General features: G+C 44.0%; 1 protein-coding gene across 1 annotated transcript in view; it reads right to left on the reverse strand.

Annotated features, from left to right (window-relative positions):
* The window catches only part of F5 (coagulation factor V), a 170,480-nt gene that overhangs the window by 57,663 nt on the left and 95,229 nt on the right, over nucleotides 1-17,588 (reverse strand). Inside the window, exons 16-17 of the mRNA XM_089665178.1 lie at nucleotides 9,066-9,302; nucleotides 3,233-3,446 (exon numbers count right to left, since the gene is read on the reverse strand). Of these exons, the coding sequence (XP_089521304.1) occupies nucleotides 3,233-3,446; nucleotides 9,066-9,302 (451 nt within the window). The remainder of the gene's footprint in view (nucleotides 1-3,232; nucleotides 3,447-9,065; nucleotides 9,303-17,588) is intronic.

Below are 17,588 nucleotides of genomic sequence, written 5' to 3' on the forward strand. Positions count from 1 at the left end.
CATTGATTAATCCTGATGTACTGACAGCCGATCTAATTTCTTGAAGTCCTTAAAATGTCAGGACAGTACAAATATCTCTCAAATTACCCCTTTTTGGAAAGTAGACAGTCGGAGGTATTTAGTATGAGGCAGGGCAAGTTTTTTAAAGTTGTAAATTTTTTGGAAAATAAGGAAATTAAATTAAAAAAATGTTCACAAAAAATATTCTGAACCAATGGACTGCAGACACAGTACAGGGGATGACCAGAAACTGCAGACACAGTACAGGGGATGACCAGAGACTGCGGACACAGTACAGGGGATGACCAGAGACTGCAGACACAGTACAGGAGATGACCAGAGACTGCGGACATAGTACAGGAGATGACCAGAGACTGCGGACATAGTACAGGGGATGACCAGAGACTGCGGACACAGTACAGGAGATTACCAGAGACTGCGGACACAGTACAGGGGATGATCAGAGACTGCGGACACAGTACAGGAGATGACCAAAGACTGTGGACACAGTACAGGGGATGACCAGAGACTGCGGACACAGTACAGGAGATGACCAGAGACTGCGGACACAGTACAGGAGATGACCAGAGACTGCGGACACAGTACAGGGGATGACCAGAGACTGCAGACACAGTACAGGAGATGACCAGAGGCTGCGGACACAGTACAGGGGATGACCAGAGACTGCGGACACAGAACAGGGGATGACCAGAGACTGCGGACACAGTACAGGGGATGACCAGAGACTGCGGACACAGTACAGGGGATGACCAGAGACTGCGGACACAGTACAGGGGATGACCAGAGACTGCGGACACAGTACAGGGGATGACCAGAGACTGCGGACACAGTACAGGGGATGGCCAGAGACTGCTGACACAGTACAGGGAATGACCAGAGACTGTGGACATAGTACAGATGACCAGTGACTGCAGACAGTGCAGGGGATGACCAGAGACTGCAGACAGTAAAGGAGATTACCAGAGACTGCGGACCTTTGGGGAGGGAGGGGGAACGGGTACCTGAATTTGACAGGTACCCACTCCCACATCTGTGGAGTTGTCCTTTCTTCTTCCCGCGGCGGCTTCTGTGACAGCCGGGTGCCCACTGCGCATGCGCGAGAAGCGCTGCGCTTTATGAATGGCCTGGAGCCTTCTGGGACCTGTCGTGTCCCAGAAGACACCGGACCATTCACAAAGCACAGCGCTGGAGCGAGGAATAGGTAAGGTACTGCAGGAGAGAAGAGCTCAGCGGCCGGCCCGATATTCTGACATGGTGGTGGTAGAAATACCGGACCGGCCGCTTTACATTCGCTCCATAAGACGCACTGACATTTTCCCCCCTTTTTGGTGGGGAAAAAAGTGCGTCTTATGGAGCGAAAAATACGGTAATTTTTAGATTATTTTACAATCTACAGGTGAAACTCGAAAAATTAGAATATCGTGCAAAAGTTCATTGATTTCAGTAATGCAACTTAAAAGGTGAAACTAATATATGAGATAGACTCATTAAATGCAAAGCAAGATATTTAAAGCTGTGATTTGTCATAATTGTGATGATTATGGCTTACAGCTCATGAAAACCCCAAATCCACAATCTCAAAAAATTAGAATATTGTGAAAAGGTGCAATATTCTAGGCTCAAAGTGTCCCACTCTAATCAGCTAATTAAGCCATAACACCTACAAAGGGTTCCTGAGCCTGGTCTCTCAGTCTGGTTCAGTAGGAATCACAATCATGGGAAAGACTGCTGACCTGACAGTTGTGCAGAAAACCATCATTGACACCCTCCATAAGGAGGGAAAGCCTCAAAAGGTAATTGCAAGAAGTCGGATGTTCCCAAAGTGCTGTATCAAAGCACATTAATAGAAAGTTATGTGGAAGGGAAAAGTATGGAAGAAAAAGGTGCACAAGCAGCAGGGATGACCGCAGCCTGGAGAGGACTGTCAGGTAAAGGCCATTCAAAAGTGTTGGGGACTTACAGAAGGAATGGACTGAAGCTGGAGTCAGTGCATCAAGAACCACAACACAGTCGGATCCTGGACATGGGGCTTCAAATGTCGTATTCCTCTTGTCAAGCCGCTCCTGAACAACAAACAACGTCAGAAGCGTCTTACCTGGGTTAAAGAAAAACAGACCTGGTCTGTTGCTCAGTGGTTCAAAGTCCTCTTTTCTGATGAGAGCAACTTTTGCATCTCATTTGGAAACCAAGGACCCAGAGTAGGAGGAAGAATGGAGAGGCACACACTGCAAGATGCTTGAAGTCCAGTGTGAATTTGGGATCCTTAGCTTTTCCAGACTCCTATAAGCAGGTCAAGTGAAGTTGCCCTCTCCTAGGTGATCACAAAGTCAAGGTGTAAAATTATTATTTATTAGCTTTGACTTGGCATTTTAATTTTGGAGGGGTCTGGGGAAAAGGAGGGGGTTGGTACGGGCTAGGAAATTAGTGAACCTTATATTTTCATGGTCACTATAGTTCTCTCTGCAGAGGTGGGGAAGGCATAGTTACTTAGTCAAGTCTTAAAGCAGAGCTCCACCCAAAAGGGGAAGTTCCGCTTTAAGGCCTGCTCCCTGCTCCCCATTAAGGATTGGCACCTTTGGGGAGCGGGGGGGAGCTGTTACTTGAATTTGACAGGAACCTGTTACCTCTTCCGGTCCGATCGCCAAACGGAAGGTGGTCTCCCTCCCTCCCTCACTGTAGTCTTTTGGGACATGTGACAGGTCTCAGAAGACTACAGGACCATTCACAAAGCGCAGCACTACTCGCGCATGCGCAGTGGGTACCCGACTGTGAAGCCGCAAGCTGTCATAGCAGGGTGCCCACACTGAAGATGCCAGCCTCCTGGAATACAGGACGGCTGGTGAAACAAGCTGCGGAGGACACACCACAGGACCGAGGGACAGGTAAGTGGCTGTTTTTTAGAAGTCAGCAGCTACAGTTTTTGTAGCTGCTGACTTTTATTTTTTGATAGGTCGAGTGGAACTCCACTCTAAGTAACAACGTGAAACTAAATCATAGAGGCACATATATAGGGGATGTTCTGCCTAATAGCCTTCTACTTCTCAGTGTTTAAAATAGATGACAGGTTTGCTTCAGTCTGAGTTTCTGAGGCTGAAAGGGTTAATAAATGACTTTAATAATTTACATTTATTTAATTCTGATTTAGTTAACATAATTTAGAAAATACTGTGCCAATTTAACTAGACTTTGGTAGTGTTTTAATACAACATACCATGAAATGTGTGACATTTATTTGCATATGCTGGCTTTTCTGTGATGTCCGTACATGTATTCTTTGCTTTATCAAAGTACCAGCTTTTTTCTTCTTCAAAAGTCATAAACAACAGTATAAATTCACGGGCGTCCAGTGGCCTGTTTCCTTTATCAAGGGTTCCACTTCTACAAATAAGCAATGGACCAATTAATCCTGAATGGATGTCCTTTTCCTATTGAGAGATAAGGGTATATACACAACATGAAAAGTAAACATCAATTTCAATTGATAGTTAAAGTCCATCTAAAACCTTTTTTCTTCTTTCAAAGTCATAAACAGGATTTTTTAAGACAAGTTGGCATTGACACTTAAACCATTCTTGTTCTGGCCCTTCCAAACTTTCAAGTGTACTACTGGGTGACGATGTTGATAACAGTCTATTGGTGGTTTGGTGGCTTTAGGTCTAATGCTGCAGTCTGTTTGGAAGTGGCCTCTTTGGGCTCCATAGCTGACCTCCATACCATATCGGGGTGTAAAACATATGACACTGTTCCAGGCCCTACGCAAGCCATGTTAAGGGTTTGGGGCAACGGCTTGACGTCGGTATGTGTGACCTGATCATTTGTCACTGGCCCAACCTCTCTGGGGGAATCCTACACTTTCCCACTTTCACTCTATTCCCAATTCCCAATTGTGGACGAGATATGGCATCAAGACCCTGGCTGATATGATTCCCTCTGGGGTCTTGCTGCCTTTCCCTCGACTCTCCCAGACATTTCACCTCCTGCGAGCGATGCTGTTCAGGTATTTCCAGCTAAGACACGCAGCCAGGGAAGACCACCTATCTTGCAGACAGACCCTATTGAGGAGCTGCTGTCCAGGGAGATCTGAAAAAGATGTTATCAGTCCTTTATGAAGCATTGCTGTGTGTCAGCTCCCTAAGATTAAGCAGCTCTGGGTGACTTGGAAGGAGGATATTACCTCTTTAGATGAGGAGGACAGGAAGGATGCTTTGTAACAGGGTCCTAAGCTGGTTATATCCTCCAGAGTTAAATTCACACAGGCCAAGGTTTTACTATACCCCTCTGAGGCTCTCTCGGATATACTGGGAGCAAGACCCTACTTGTCCCCGCTGCCAGTTATATCCGGGATCGTTTATACACATGTTTAGGACATGTCCTAGGGTTATTCCCTGTTGGTCTGAAGTTTACAAGCTAATTAATCTACGGCTGCAGCTATCTTTGCCCCTCTCACCTGATAAGGGTTTCCTGGAGCTTCATGATGATGTACAACAGTCCCACCATTAGAAATTCTTGATATCTTATCTCCTATACTACGCCAAAAAAGAGATTCTGCTGAAGTGGAACTTGGGGGACCCTCCTGTGGTGTCGTCCTGAGAGGCCACCATCGATGCAGCACTTCTCATGTAAAAGCTCAACTATATTAGTAGAGGCTGTCCCTGGAAGTATGACAAGGTGTGGCTTCCCTGGACGTCCCACTGAAGGGTTTGAGGACTGAGTCTCATGCCCCTTAGTACTTCCAACTAATTATCAGTGAGTAGACTATTGAGGTTTCCCTACCCACCCTCCCCCCTCCTCTTTCCTCCCCCCCTTCTCTCTTCCCCCTCCCCCCCGATTTCTTTCCCTTCACACCCAGCCCTCTCCTTTTTGTTGGCCCTTTATACCCTGGGTCTCACCCTGAAATTGTATAGGATACAGTACTGCTCACTTTTTATATTGTGACTATTGATTGTTTTTTCCTACTTTATGTTGGATGTACTATAACTTCTAGCCATTATACTCCGTATTGTACCACGCTTACAATGTTACAATGGTTACTCAAATGTATTGTTATTTCAGTTCCTTTTTACAATAAAAATCCTGTATTGTATAAAAAACGTTTAGTAGATCACCTAAAAATTCACAGGCTCAATACCAAGTGAACCAGCCTTCTTCCTACAATACTATACCCAGGATAACCTCCAAGATATGAGTCCTCCCTCAGTTGATTAACATAGCCAGAAGCTGCATTCTGGAGCTTTGGAAACAGCCTAGCCCCCCTTTCCTATTATCTATGAATAATCAAAATAAATTAAATTAAACAAACTGAAGGCCTTATGACTGATTTAGTAAAAGCATATAGGATGTTCACTTTGAAAGGGAATTTTTTCTTAGTGAACGTAGTGAAAATTCATGTCACGTACCTGCTGGAGATTGAGCTGGAGAGGGGGCTTCTCTTGCACCTCTTGGCCAGCACCCCTAGTAGTGATGACAGGAGGTGTGAGAACACAGAGTGGCACGAGAGCACTTTTTGCAGGAAGCAGATGACCATAGATCACCAGGCAGGAACCAGGAACTGGAGCACTATGATACTTGATTGGTAGACAGGAGTGTAGCCAGGACACAAGCGAAAAGGTCAAGAACAGTCAGGAAGTGAGGTGCAGGAACATCAGGCAGAGACAAAGTCAGGATACAAGCCAAGATAGGAACACAACCAGGCAGTAAAGGACAGGAGTGCACTATAGGAGCAGATTCAGAATACAAGCAGAGGTCACAGCAGGCAGGCAGAAATCCCAAGACAGGTCAGGGGCAAGCCAAGTAGTGCACGGGTAGGTAGGTGTGGCAGGTAAAAGAGTGACCACTCAGTAATCTATTCATGTTGTAGTCCAGCATAAATAGGCTGCTTTGCGCCAGTGCCAGTATTGGGCATGCACATGCTCATGCACATATGTTTTGTGCACACGCTAATATGTTTGTGCATGTGTGCCAATGCCTGTTTTGCATTGAGTTTTTGCTCAGAATTATGAGTTTGCACAAGAGCATGATCATGTGACAGCTTTTTTGTTCCCACATATACTGAGCTTCTCTTACTTTCAAAGAATGTTCAATCATTTGCAAGGAAAATGTAAAAAAAAATATTTTTGCATGCACAGGATTGGATGATGGAAGACAGCAGAGCTTCACCTCGTTCACTAAGCTAATGTGAAATGCCATTGCAAAGTAAACAGCTTATTTGCTTTTAGTAAGTCAACCCCCTTATGTCTTTCAGTAGGAGCATCAACACTAAATTCTGGTGGACTTGGTGTTACTGGATGAATTTTCCTGACACTCTGATTATGAAGCACTCCTGAACAACAACTCGCAACCCATGTAAATGTATCACATGAACAAGAGATCTACATGCTGGTGACAGAACTTGGGTAGAAAGGAATTACTCCTTTCCTTGCTCCTTCTCCTTCACATCCACCCTCTTTCTGATACAAACCTTTCCTTGGCTCCCTTATAAACCACTTCTTTATCTTTTTTCCTACTCTTTTCCTATTTTTTTTCCACAATCCTCCGTAGCTATATATAAAATGCATACACTAGGCAGAATGATTCCTCTAGACATTCTGCAACCCTTATTGAGAATTGATGAATATGCTACATCTAACAATTTGTCCACCAAAGTGATAAGCACTTTTCAACGTGTTTCATGAGCCAAAATCTACTTCTTCAGGAGCACATGCAAAAAATGGTACATACATATCTATCAAACAAATACTCTTACATCAGCCAAAGGACTATTAAAAACATCAATATCCAAAAATTGTGCATTGACATAGTGTTCCGAGGACTGTGGAGGGGCATTCAACTACCCCAAAAAAGTAATGTTGTTCAAATGCCTCAGAAAGCTTACAATGCTTAGAAAGCCTTTATAGATGGTTTTAAGTTTTATAATGAGTATTGTATTTAGTTCTGAGTATCACAGGGCTGGGTGTTTTTGACATGTCTTTCTTTCCATGTGCACTTTGCTGCAAAGGCTAGATATCGGCTGGTGTGGTTGCTGTTTGTTTGTATGGTTGATATATTGGAGTGGGGATGACGGGATACCTTTGATGCCATTGTGCTCTTGCTCGGTTTCCAAGATGGGGTGGGCTCCTTCCAGGCATACCTGCCCGTAGTCTATCCATTATATTTATACAGTATATGTGCTCCAACTTGGGTATAGAGTTAAAGCTGCAGTACACTGGTGTGCTGTGCCATGGTCGCTGCAGTTTATGCATATATTTGCAAATGTATGCAAACTAAACCCTTAATTATTAACGTAAACTGTTAGGGTTAATTCAGTTTTGTTGCAGGCTGATTAGTAAGTGAACTGGGGATTTCTGATTGTTTTTGTGAAGTAAACAAAGCTAAAAGTTTCACAACTGAGGTATCAATGTGAATTACTATTGATATTCCCTTTGGTCCACCTCCCTATGACAAATTAGCCTCCCAATAAAGGGGGACAACAGGATCCACAGATCATTACCCCCTCTATTCCAAGTCCTCCTCCAACTCCTCCAACTTCCTTCCTATGGCTCCACAAGCCCGAAGCATATGGATATCAGCTAGTAAGTTCACATGGACTTTAAAGGAAATGCAAAGGAAAATGAAATACATGAGGTATGAGTTTATATCAGATTCATATATTACTTTTTAAAGCAACGCTTTTGACACATAAAAATGGCATACAAAGAGAGGGCACACAGGCCTAGTGCATTACCTTAAAAAATGGGATTTATTAATAAACAGTAAAATACTCTCAAAGAAATGTAAAATCACTGTAAAAGACACTGGCTCTGAGGAAGAGGTACAACCTCGAAATGCATCAGCCACCAGCTATCTAGAGGCTTTTAGTCCCCCACCAGGGCTCCCACAGGGGTTCCTGAACCACTCTGCATCCCTTGCCATATGCTTCCCATTATAATGTGATTTTACATTTCTTTGTTGAGTATTTTACTATTTATTAATAAATCCCATTTTTTAAGGTAATGCACTAGGCCTGTGTGCCCTCTCTTTGTTTTCTATATACAGTTCTCTTTGGATTTCCCTGGTCCGTTGAGGGCAGCAAGGCCTGAATTTCTCTAACTCATGTGAGGATATTAATATTGAGGAGTGCACAGTTCAGCGCAGGAGCACATGCATTCGGTTGCTACACTCTTCTTTCCACATAAATATGGCACTATTATGTAGCTAAGTGTTGAGGGTGAGGTTAGGAGTTAAAATCACTCTGTCAGAACCAATCTCTGAAAAGTATGAAGACAGGGTACCCAGAGGTGCCCAAAAAAACCTTTAGCAGAGACCATTCCCCACACACTGCCTGAATTTTGGGCCATTTCCTTGGGCCAAAGCTTTGGCACTTGTTGATCGTAGTGCTGAAGCTTGCCCACTCCTTTCTGCCTCCCACACTTTCTTATTGACCAGTAAGGTAGTCTGTTGCAGTGATATACCAATAGGAATGTATGGAGTGGGAGAGCAGACAAGCTCCATCATGACCAGGTGGTTTTGGAGTTTTGCCTGATTATAGCTTCCCGGCATTCGGTCAAAGCAGGAGCACTGAAAACTGTTGCTACAGGCATGTGCAGGCACTGCTAGGGGCATTCTCTTTTATGGCAGCTTGTTTTTGTATTTTGTCTTTAAAAAGACAGAGTCAACCCTGTGTTGGCTTTTCAGCTAAGTTGGTAGCACTACTTTACTGGAACACAGGGGCCCTGGAATAAGTGCCACCAAGGATGCTATGTGAGGGGAGTCTGCTGTTCTCACTGTTTTCAGGTGAGTTGCCTTCAACAACTGATGTTTACCAAAATTGAACAGAATATTATATAAACAGCTTTAGGGGCAGGGATTGATGTAAATTATCATGTTTTGTTAAAATCATTTAAAAAAATGTAGTATCTGTAGATGCATCGGTCAAAGCAGGTACTGTTTTTTTTTTTCATGCAAGGATAATTTAACCTGTTTTGTACACCAGTTGATGCAGTGTGTGTGCAAATCTTTTTCCATGTTATTTTCAAGCTTTTAGAAATTCTAAAAACATGGTTTCTTACTATGCTGACACCAGAATGATAGGCCCATGTTCTGCAGGCTGATGCCTCTGGCTCAGGTCCAGATTGTTTTGTGGCATACCACACATAAACATATACTTCTTCAGGCTTAACAACGTCATCTCCCCGAAGCCACTCCTCTGTTTCATCGGCATAGCTATATCCTTCTGACGACTTTTCATAAGAAACTCCATGGGCATGAATAGAATAAGGGCGAGTTGCTAAGTTTTTAAAAGTCACCTACCACAACAAACAAAACACAAGGTCACAGACTTAGCAATAACAATGGCTAAAAATATTTATATTTATATATATTTCTTTTTCTTTCAACTCCTAATTTATGAAGTGTCACTGATTTTTTTTTTACTTACACACAACTTTTACTGACAAAAAAAAAGAAAACTCTGTGCTTTGAAGTAGGAAAAAACAAAAAGTGGAAATAAAGCAAATGTAACGTTTTTCAGGATAGCAATTTAATTTAATTTTGCTATGAGCTGCAGTGTTCATATTGACATGTACAGTATTTTCAACATATGTTGGCTCTTTTTCACCTGATATGGGTGATGGGGCCCTATTATCAGCAAGGCTGGATTTATATAACAAAATGATAATTACAACACTGTTTTAATGCTACAAAAAATATTCTGCAGTGTAAGAGTTCATACACAATTAATCTTCCAATCAATATTGTGTTCAAATAGTTCAAAAAGTCCTCCAAGCACAGGACCAGTAAAATGGCAGAACGCAATTCCTACTCACTCCAAGTGTTAGGCTTCACCCTAATGATTCAATCTAACGGAGCCTAATGCTGGGAGTGAGTAGGAATTGTGTTTGTAGGACTTTGATCACAATATTGATTGGGAGATTTATTCTGTATGAACTCTTACACTGAAGAATATTTTATGCATTATTGAATCAGTGCTGTAATGATCATTTTGTTATATCACTGAGGGATTTATATTTATTTATAGCTGCTGGGTATTGGTAGAAAAATAAGCTGTGAATTGTGGTATATTTTTTTATTTGACAGTTTTGTAATAATACAAACATATATATATATATATTTCTCTTTCTCTCTCTCTCTCTCTCTCTCTCTCTCTCTCTCTCTCTCTGTCTCTCTCTAGAAAAGGATACATAGAAATACATAGATAACTAACTAACTAACTATATCTTGCTCTTGCTCTTTCGCACTCTTTTTCTCTCTTTCATACATATATATATATGTATGTATATTGTGTGTATAAATATATATATATTTCTCTCTCTAGTTATATTAATTTTTAACCCACTGGTGCTGATATATAGGAAGAAGAAAGTCTTCTTCTAGTCGCACCAGCTTCTCCCCCATATTCCCCACCTCTGACCTGGATAATTGGGGACAGAGATATTTCACAGTAACAGCTAGAGATGAGCGAATCGAAGTATCCGAAGTGGAATTCGAGTCGAATATCGGAAAAATTTCGATTCGTGCCGAATCCGAAAAACAGCCTAATTCGGACGCGCGAATCGAAATTTTTCCGAAAATGGCGGCTGACATGTGCGGCGACGGAGCGGGGATGTCGGGGAAGGCGCGCAGACAAGGCGCGCTGCCCCATAATGCATTCCTCAACGACATGTGATCGCATCAGCCAATCAGCAGCCAGCCAGCCAGCACTGTGTAATGGTCGAGGTATATATAGCGGCCATTTTGGAAATCTTCATTTGCCTGCAGTCATTGAACAGAGGCAGACCGCTCTGTACTAGGGACAGGGACAGAGTTAGGGCCACAGAAACGAGAATTGGGGACAGAGAGAAGTTACTTAGGGACAGAGAACCATTACTCAGGGACACAGACTTGTTAATGAGGGCCACAGAATCGTTATTTAGGGACAAAGAAACGCTAGTTAGGGCCACAGAATTCATACTCAGGGACAGACAGAATTTTCACTCAGTGCCAGAGAATTGTTACTTAGGGGCACAGAAACGTTATTAGGGCCACAGAATTTTTACTCAGGGACAGACAGAATTGTTACTGAGTGCCAGAGAATTGTTACTCAGGGACAGACAGAATTGTTACTGAGTGCCAGAGAATTCTTACTCAGGGCCACAGAATTCATACTCAGGGACAGACAGAATTGTTACTCAGGGACAGACAGAATTGTTACTGAGTGCCAGAGAATTGTTACTCAGGGACAGACAGAATTGTTACTGAGTGCCAGAGAATTGTTACTCAGGGACAGACAGAATTGTTACTGAGTGCCAGAGAATTGTTACTCAGGGACAGACAGAATTGTTACTGAGTGCCAGAGAATTGTTACTCAGGGACAGACAGAATTGTTACTGAGTGCCAGAGAATTCTTACTCAGGGCCACAGAATTCATACTCAGGGACAGACAGAATTGTTACTCAGGGACAGACAGAATTGTTACTGAGTGCCAGAGAATTGTTACTCAGGGACAGACAGAATTGTTACTGAGTGCCAGAGAATTGTTACTCAGGGACAGACAGAATTGTTACTGAGTGCCAGAGAATTGTTACTCAGGGACAGACAGAATTGTTACTGAGTGCCAGAGAATTGTTACTCAGGGACAGACAGAATTGTTACTGAGTGCCAGAGAATTGTTACTCAGGGACAGACAGAATTGTTACTGAGTGCCAGAGAATTGTTACTCGCACAGACACAAAATTGTTACTTGCACAGACACAGAATTGTTACTCGCACAGACACAGAATTGTTACTCAGGGCCACAGAATTCATACTCAGGGACAGACAGAATTGTTACTGAGTGCCAGAGAATTGTTACTCAGGGACAGACAGAATTGTTACTGAGTGCCAGAGAATTGTTACTCAGGGACAGACAGAATTGTTACTGAGTGCCAGAGAATTGTTACTCGCACAGACACAAAATTGTTACTTGCACAGACACAGAATTGTTACTCGCACAGACACAGAATTGTTACTCAGGGCCACAGAATTCATACTCAGGGACAGACAGAATTGTTACTGAGTGCCAGAGAATTGTTACTTAGGGACAGACAGAATTGTTACTGAGTGCCAGAGAATTGTTACTCAGGGACAGACAGAATTGTTACTGAGTGCCAGAGAATTGTTACTCGCACAGACACAAAATTGTTACTTGCACAGACACAGAATTGTTACTCGCACAGACACAGAATTGTTACTCAGGGCCACAGAATTCATACTCAGGGACAGACAGAATTGTTACTGAGTGCCAGAGAATTGTTACTCAGGGACAGACAGAATTGTTACTGAGTGCCAGAGAATTGTTACTCAGGGACAGACAGAATTGTTACTGAGTGCCAGAGAATTGTTACTCAGGGACAGACAGAATTGTTACTGAGTGCCAGAGAATTGTTACTCGCACAGACACAAAATTGTTACTTGCACAGACACAGAATTGTTACTCGCACAGACACAGAATTGTTACTCAGGGCCACAGAATTCATACTCAGGGACAGACAGAATTGTTACTGAGTGCCAGAGAATTGTTACTCAGGGACAGACAGAATTGTTACTGAGTGCCAGAGAATTGTTACTCAGGGACAGACAGAATTGTTACTGAGTGCCAGAGAATTGTTACTCGCACAGACACAAAATTGTTACTTGCACAGACACAGAATTGTTACTCGCACAGACACAGAATTGTTACTCAGGGCCACAGAATTCATACTCAGGGACAGACAGAATTGTTACTGAGTGCCAGAGAATTGTTACTTAGGGACAGACAGAATTGTTACTGAGTGCCAGAGAATTGTTACTCAGGGACAGACAGAATTGTTACTGAGTGCCAGAGAATTGTTACTCGCACAGACACAAAATTGTTACTTGCACAGACACAGAATTGTTACTCGCACAGACACAGAATTGTTACTCAGGGCCACAGAATTCATACTCAGGGACAGACAGAATTGTTACTGAGTGCCAGAGAATTGTTACTCAGGGACAGACAGAATTGTTACTGAGTGCCAGAGAATTGTTACTCAGGGACAGACAGAATTGTTACTGAGTGCCAGAGAATTGTTACTCGCACAGACACAAAATTGTTACTTGCACAGACACAGAATTGTTACTCGCGCAGACACAGAATTGTTACTCAGGGCCACAGAATTCATACTCAGGGACAGACAGAATTGTTACTGAGTGCCAGAGAATTGTTACTTAGGGACAGACAGAATTGTTACTGAGTGCCAGAGAATTGTTACTCAGGGACAGACAGAATTGTTACTGAGTGCCAGAGAATTGTTACTCGCACAGACACAAAATTGTTACTTGCACAGACACAGAATTGTTACTCGCACAGACACAGAATTGTTACTCAGGGCCACAGAATTCATACTCAGGGACAGACAGAATTGTTACTGAGTGCCAGAGAATTGTTACTCAGGGACAGACAGAATTGTTACTGAGTGCCAGAGAATTGTTACTCAGGGACAGACAGAATTGTTACTGAGTGCCAGAGAATTGTTACTCAGGGACAGACAGAATTGTTACTGAGTGCCAGAGAATTGTTACTCGCACAGACACAAAATTGTTACTTGCACAGACACAGAATTGTTACTCGCACAGACACAGAATTGTTACTCAGGGCCACAGAATTCATACTCAGGGACAGACAGAATTGTTACTGAGTGCCAGAGAATTGTTACTCAGGGACAGACAGAATTGTTACTGAGTGCCAGAGAATTGTTACTCAGGGACAGACAGAATTGTTACTGAGTGCCAGAGAATTGTTACTCGCACAGACACAAAATTGTTACTTGCACAGACACAGAATTGTTACTCGCACAGACACAGAATTGTTACTCAGGGCCACAGAATTCATACTCAGGGACAGACAGAATTGTTACTGAGTGCCAGAGAATTGTTACTTAGGGACAGACAGAATTGTTACTGAGTGCCAGAGAATTGTTACTCAGGGACAGACAGAATTGTTACTGAGTGCCAGAGAATTGTTACTCGCACAGACACAAAATTGTTACTTGCACAGACACAGAATTGTTACTCGCACAGACACAGAATTGTTACTCAGGGCCACAGAATTCATACTCAGGGACAGACAGAATTGTTACTGAGTGCCAGAGAATTGTTACTCAGGGACAGACAGAATTGTTACTGAGTGCCAGAGAATTGTTACTCAGGGACAGACAGAATTGTTACTGAGTGCCAGAGAATTGTTACTCGCACAGACACAAAATTGTTACTTGCACAGACACAGAATTGTTACTCGCACAGACACAGAATTGTTACTCAGGGCCACAGAATTCATACTCAGGGACAGACAGAATTGTTACTGAGTGCCAGAGAATTGTTACTCAGGGACAGACAGAATTGTTACTGAGTGCCAGAGAATTGTTACTCAGGGACAGACAGAATTGTTACTGAGTGCCAGAGAATTGTTACTCGCACAGACACAAAATTGTTACTTGCACAGACACAGAATTGTTACTCGCACAGACACAGAATTGTTACTCAGGGCCACAGAATTCATACTCAGGGACAGACAGAATTGTTACTGAGTGCCAGAGAATTGTTACTTAGGGACAGACAGAATTGTTACTGAGTGCCAGAGAATTGTTACTCAGGGACAGACAGAATTGTTACTGAGTGCCAGAGAATTGTTACTCGCACAGACACAAAATTGTTACTTGCACAGACACAGAATTGTTACTCGCACAGACACAGAATTGTTACTCAGGGCCACAGAATTCATACTCAGGGACAGACAGAATTGTTACTGAGTGCCAGAGAATTGTTACTCAGGGACAGACAGAATTGTTACTGAGTGCCAGAGAATTGTTACTCAGGGACAGACAGAATTGTTACTGAGTGCCAGAGAATTGTTACTCGCACAGACACAAAATTGTTACTTGCACAGACACAGAATTGTTACTCGCGCAGACACAGAATTGTTACTCAGGGCCACAGAATTCATACTCAGGGACAGACAGAATTGTTACTGAGTGCCAGAGAATTGTTACTTAGGGACAGACAGAATTGTTACTGAGTGCCAGAGAATTGTTACTCAGGGACAGACAGAATTGTTACTGAGTGCCAGAGAATTGTTACTCGCACAGACACAAAATTGTTACTTGCACAGACACAGAATTGTTACTCGCACAGACACAGAATTGTTACTCAGGGCCACAGAATTCATACTCAGGGACAGACAGAATTGTTACTGAGTGCCAGAGAATTGTTACTCAGGGACAGACAGAATTGTTACTGAGTGCCAGAGAATTGTTACTCAGGGACAGACAGAATTGTTACTGAGTGCCAGAGAATTGTTACTCAGGGACAGACAGAATTGTTACTGAGTGCCAGAGAATTGTTACTCGCACAGACACAAAATTGTTACTTGCACAGACACAGAATTGTTACTCGCACAGACACAGAATTGTTACTCAGGGCCACAGAATTCATACTCAGGGACAGACAGAATTGTTACTGAGTGCCAGAGAATTGTTACTCAGGGACAGACAGAATTGTTACTGAGTGCCAGAGAATTGTTACTCAGGGACAGACAGAATTGTTACTGAGTGCCAGAGAATTGTTACTCGCACAGACACAAAATTGTTACTTGCACAGACACAGAATTGTTACTCGCACAGACACAGAATTGTTACTCAGGGCCACAGAATTCATACTCAGGGACAGACAGAATTGTTACTGAGTGCCAGAGAATTGTTACTTAGGGACAGACAGAATTGTTACTGAGTGCCAGAGAATTGTTACTCAGGGACAGACAGAATTGTTACTGAGTGCCAGAGAATTGTTACTCGCACAGACACAAAATTGTTACTTGCACAGACACAGAATTGTTACTCGCACAGACACAGAATTGTTACTCAGGGCCACAGAATTCATACTCAGGGACAGACAGAATTGTTACTGAGTGCCAGAGAATTGTTACTCAGGGACAGACAGAATTGTTACTGAGTGCCAGAGAATTGTTACTCAGGGACAGACAGAATTGTTACTGAGTGCCAGAGAATTGTTACTCGCACAGACACAAAATTGTTACTTGCACAGACACAGAATTGTTACTCGCACAGACACAGAATTGTTACTCGCACAGACACAGAATTGTTACTCAGGGCCACAGAATTCATACTCAGGGACAGACAGAATTGTTACTGAGTGCCAGAGAATTGTTACTCAGGGACACCTAATCGTTGAATTAAATAGTATGTCAGACAACATGCAGAGGAGTGGCAGAGGAGGCAATGTTTTAGGAGCGAGCAGACGTGGCAGCAGAGGAAGGGGTCGAGGCAGCAGTATTCGCAGCCAGAGGCCAGTGCTCCCGGTGTCATCCAGCGGTCGTGTCTCCACCGACAACCCTGCCGTCATTGATTGGTTGGCTCGGTCGTCTTCCTCTTCCCAGGTCACCTCTGACACCTACAGCCAACGGTCGGTGGGTACGTCAGACACAACCGTTAGTTGGCATGGCCCGGGACCAAGCCCACTGAAATCACGTGTCCTCTACCTGCCCCTGTCCTTTGCTGTTCCCTCACCAAGCGAAGTATCGCATGCTGTGGGCTCAGCCCCACTGTACAGTGAGGAAGAGCTAACAGAGGGCGGTCAGGAACGGGGGGAGACATCGGCCTTTTCAGCAGCCAAGCGAACAAGTACTGGCGAGGAGAGTGGCTCGGTAGCCGGTCTAGAGACAGGTCTGTCTCCTGACCCAGACGCAGCCGAGGGGGCTAGTAGTGAGGCGGAGACCCTACTTGATGATGAGGAGGTTGATCGCACTTGGCAGCCTCGTCGTCATCAGGCAATTTCTTCCGCATCATCAGGAGAAGAGGGTGGCAGCTTGGCAGCGAGCAAAACAGTCGGTGGGTTGCCCAGGAGACAGCAGCAGGGTCGCATCAGTGTCAGTGGAGCCAAACGTCCACGGAGTAGAGCACCAGCTCCACTGCAGCCTACCACCACGGCCAGTAGTGGTGCCGGTGCGCACGGAGGAAGTAGCAGTCAGCCAGTGAAGAGTAGCGGGGGCAAAGTTTCCTACTCGGTGGTGTGGCAATTTTTCCTCAAGCCGCCCGAGGAAGTAAACGTAGCCGTATGTCGACTATGTGGCCAGAAATGCAAGCGTGGCCAGGGGGCCCATGTTGGGACTACAGCGTTGCGTCAGCATATGCAGCGTCACCATTCGGTGGCCTGGGAAAACCGTGATAAACATACGGCGGTTCTGCCTGCCCCAGCCCCCGCTCCATCACCCGCTCCGTTACTTGCTCCGTCACCCGACGTCGTCAATCGCCCTCTATCAGCCAGTCAAGGCTCCAACACCTCTGCTGAGGGGAGTTGTCGCTCATTGGCATCTTCCGCTCGTTCAGATGCTCCTTCTCCTGCTACTCCTCTTCTCGGATTCCGTCAACAGTCTTTCTTGGAATCCGTATCCAAGAGACAACAGTTTGCGAGCACGCACCCGACGGTGCAAAAGCTGAACGTCCTCCTGTCCAAGTTGCTGGTGCTGCAGTCCCTCCCTTTCCAACTGGTGGACTCAGCACCTTTCCGAGAAATGATGGCTT

This window comes from Staurois parvus, unplaced genomic scaffold (assembly GCF_062004578.1).
Source record: "Staurois parvus isolate SC_StPar_1 unplaced genomic scaffold, SC_StPar_1.0 ptg002140l, whole genome shotgun sequence".
In the NCBI taxonomy this organism is placed as follows: Eukaryota; Metazoa; Chordata; class Amphibia; order Anura; family Ranidae; genus Staurois; species Staurois parvus.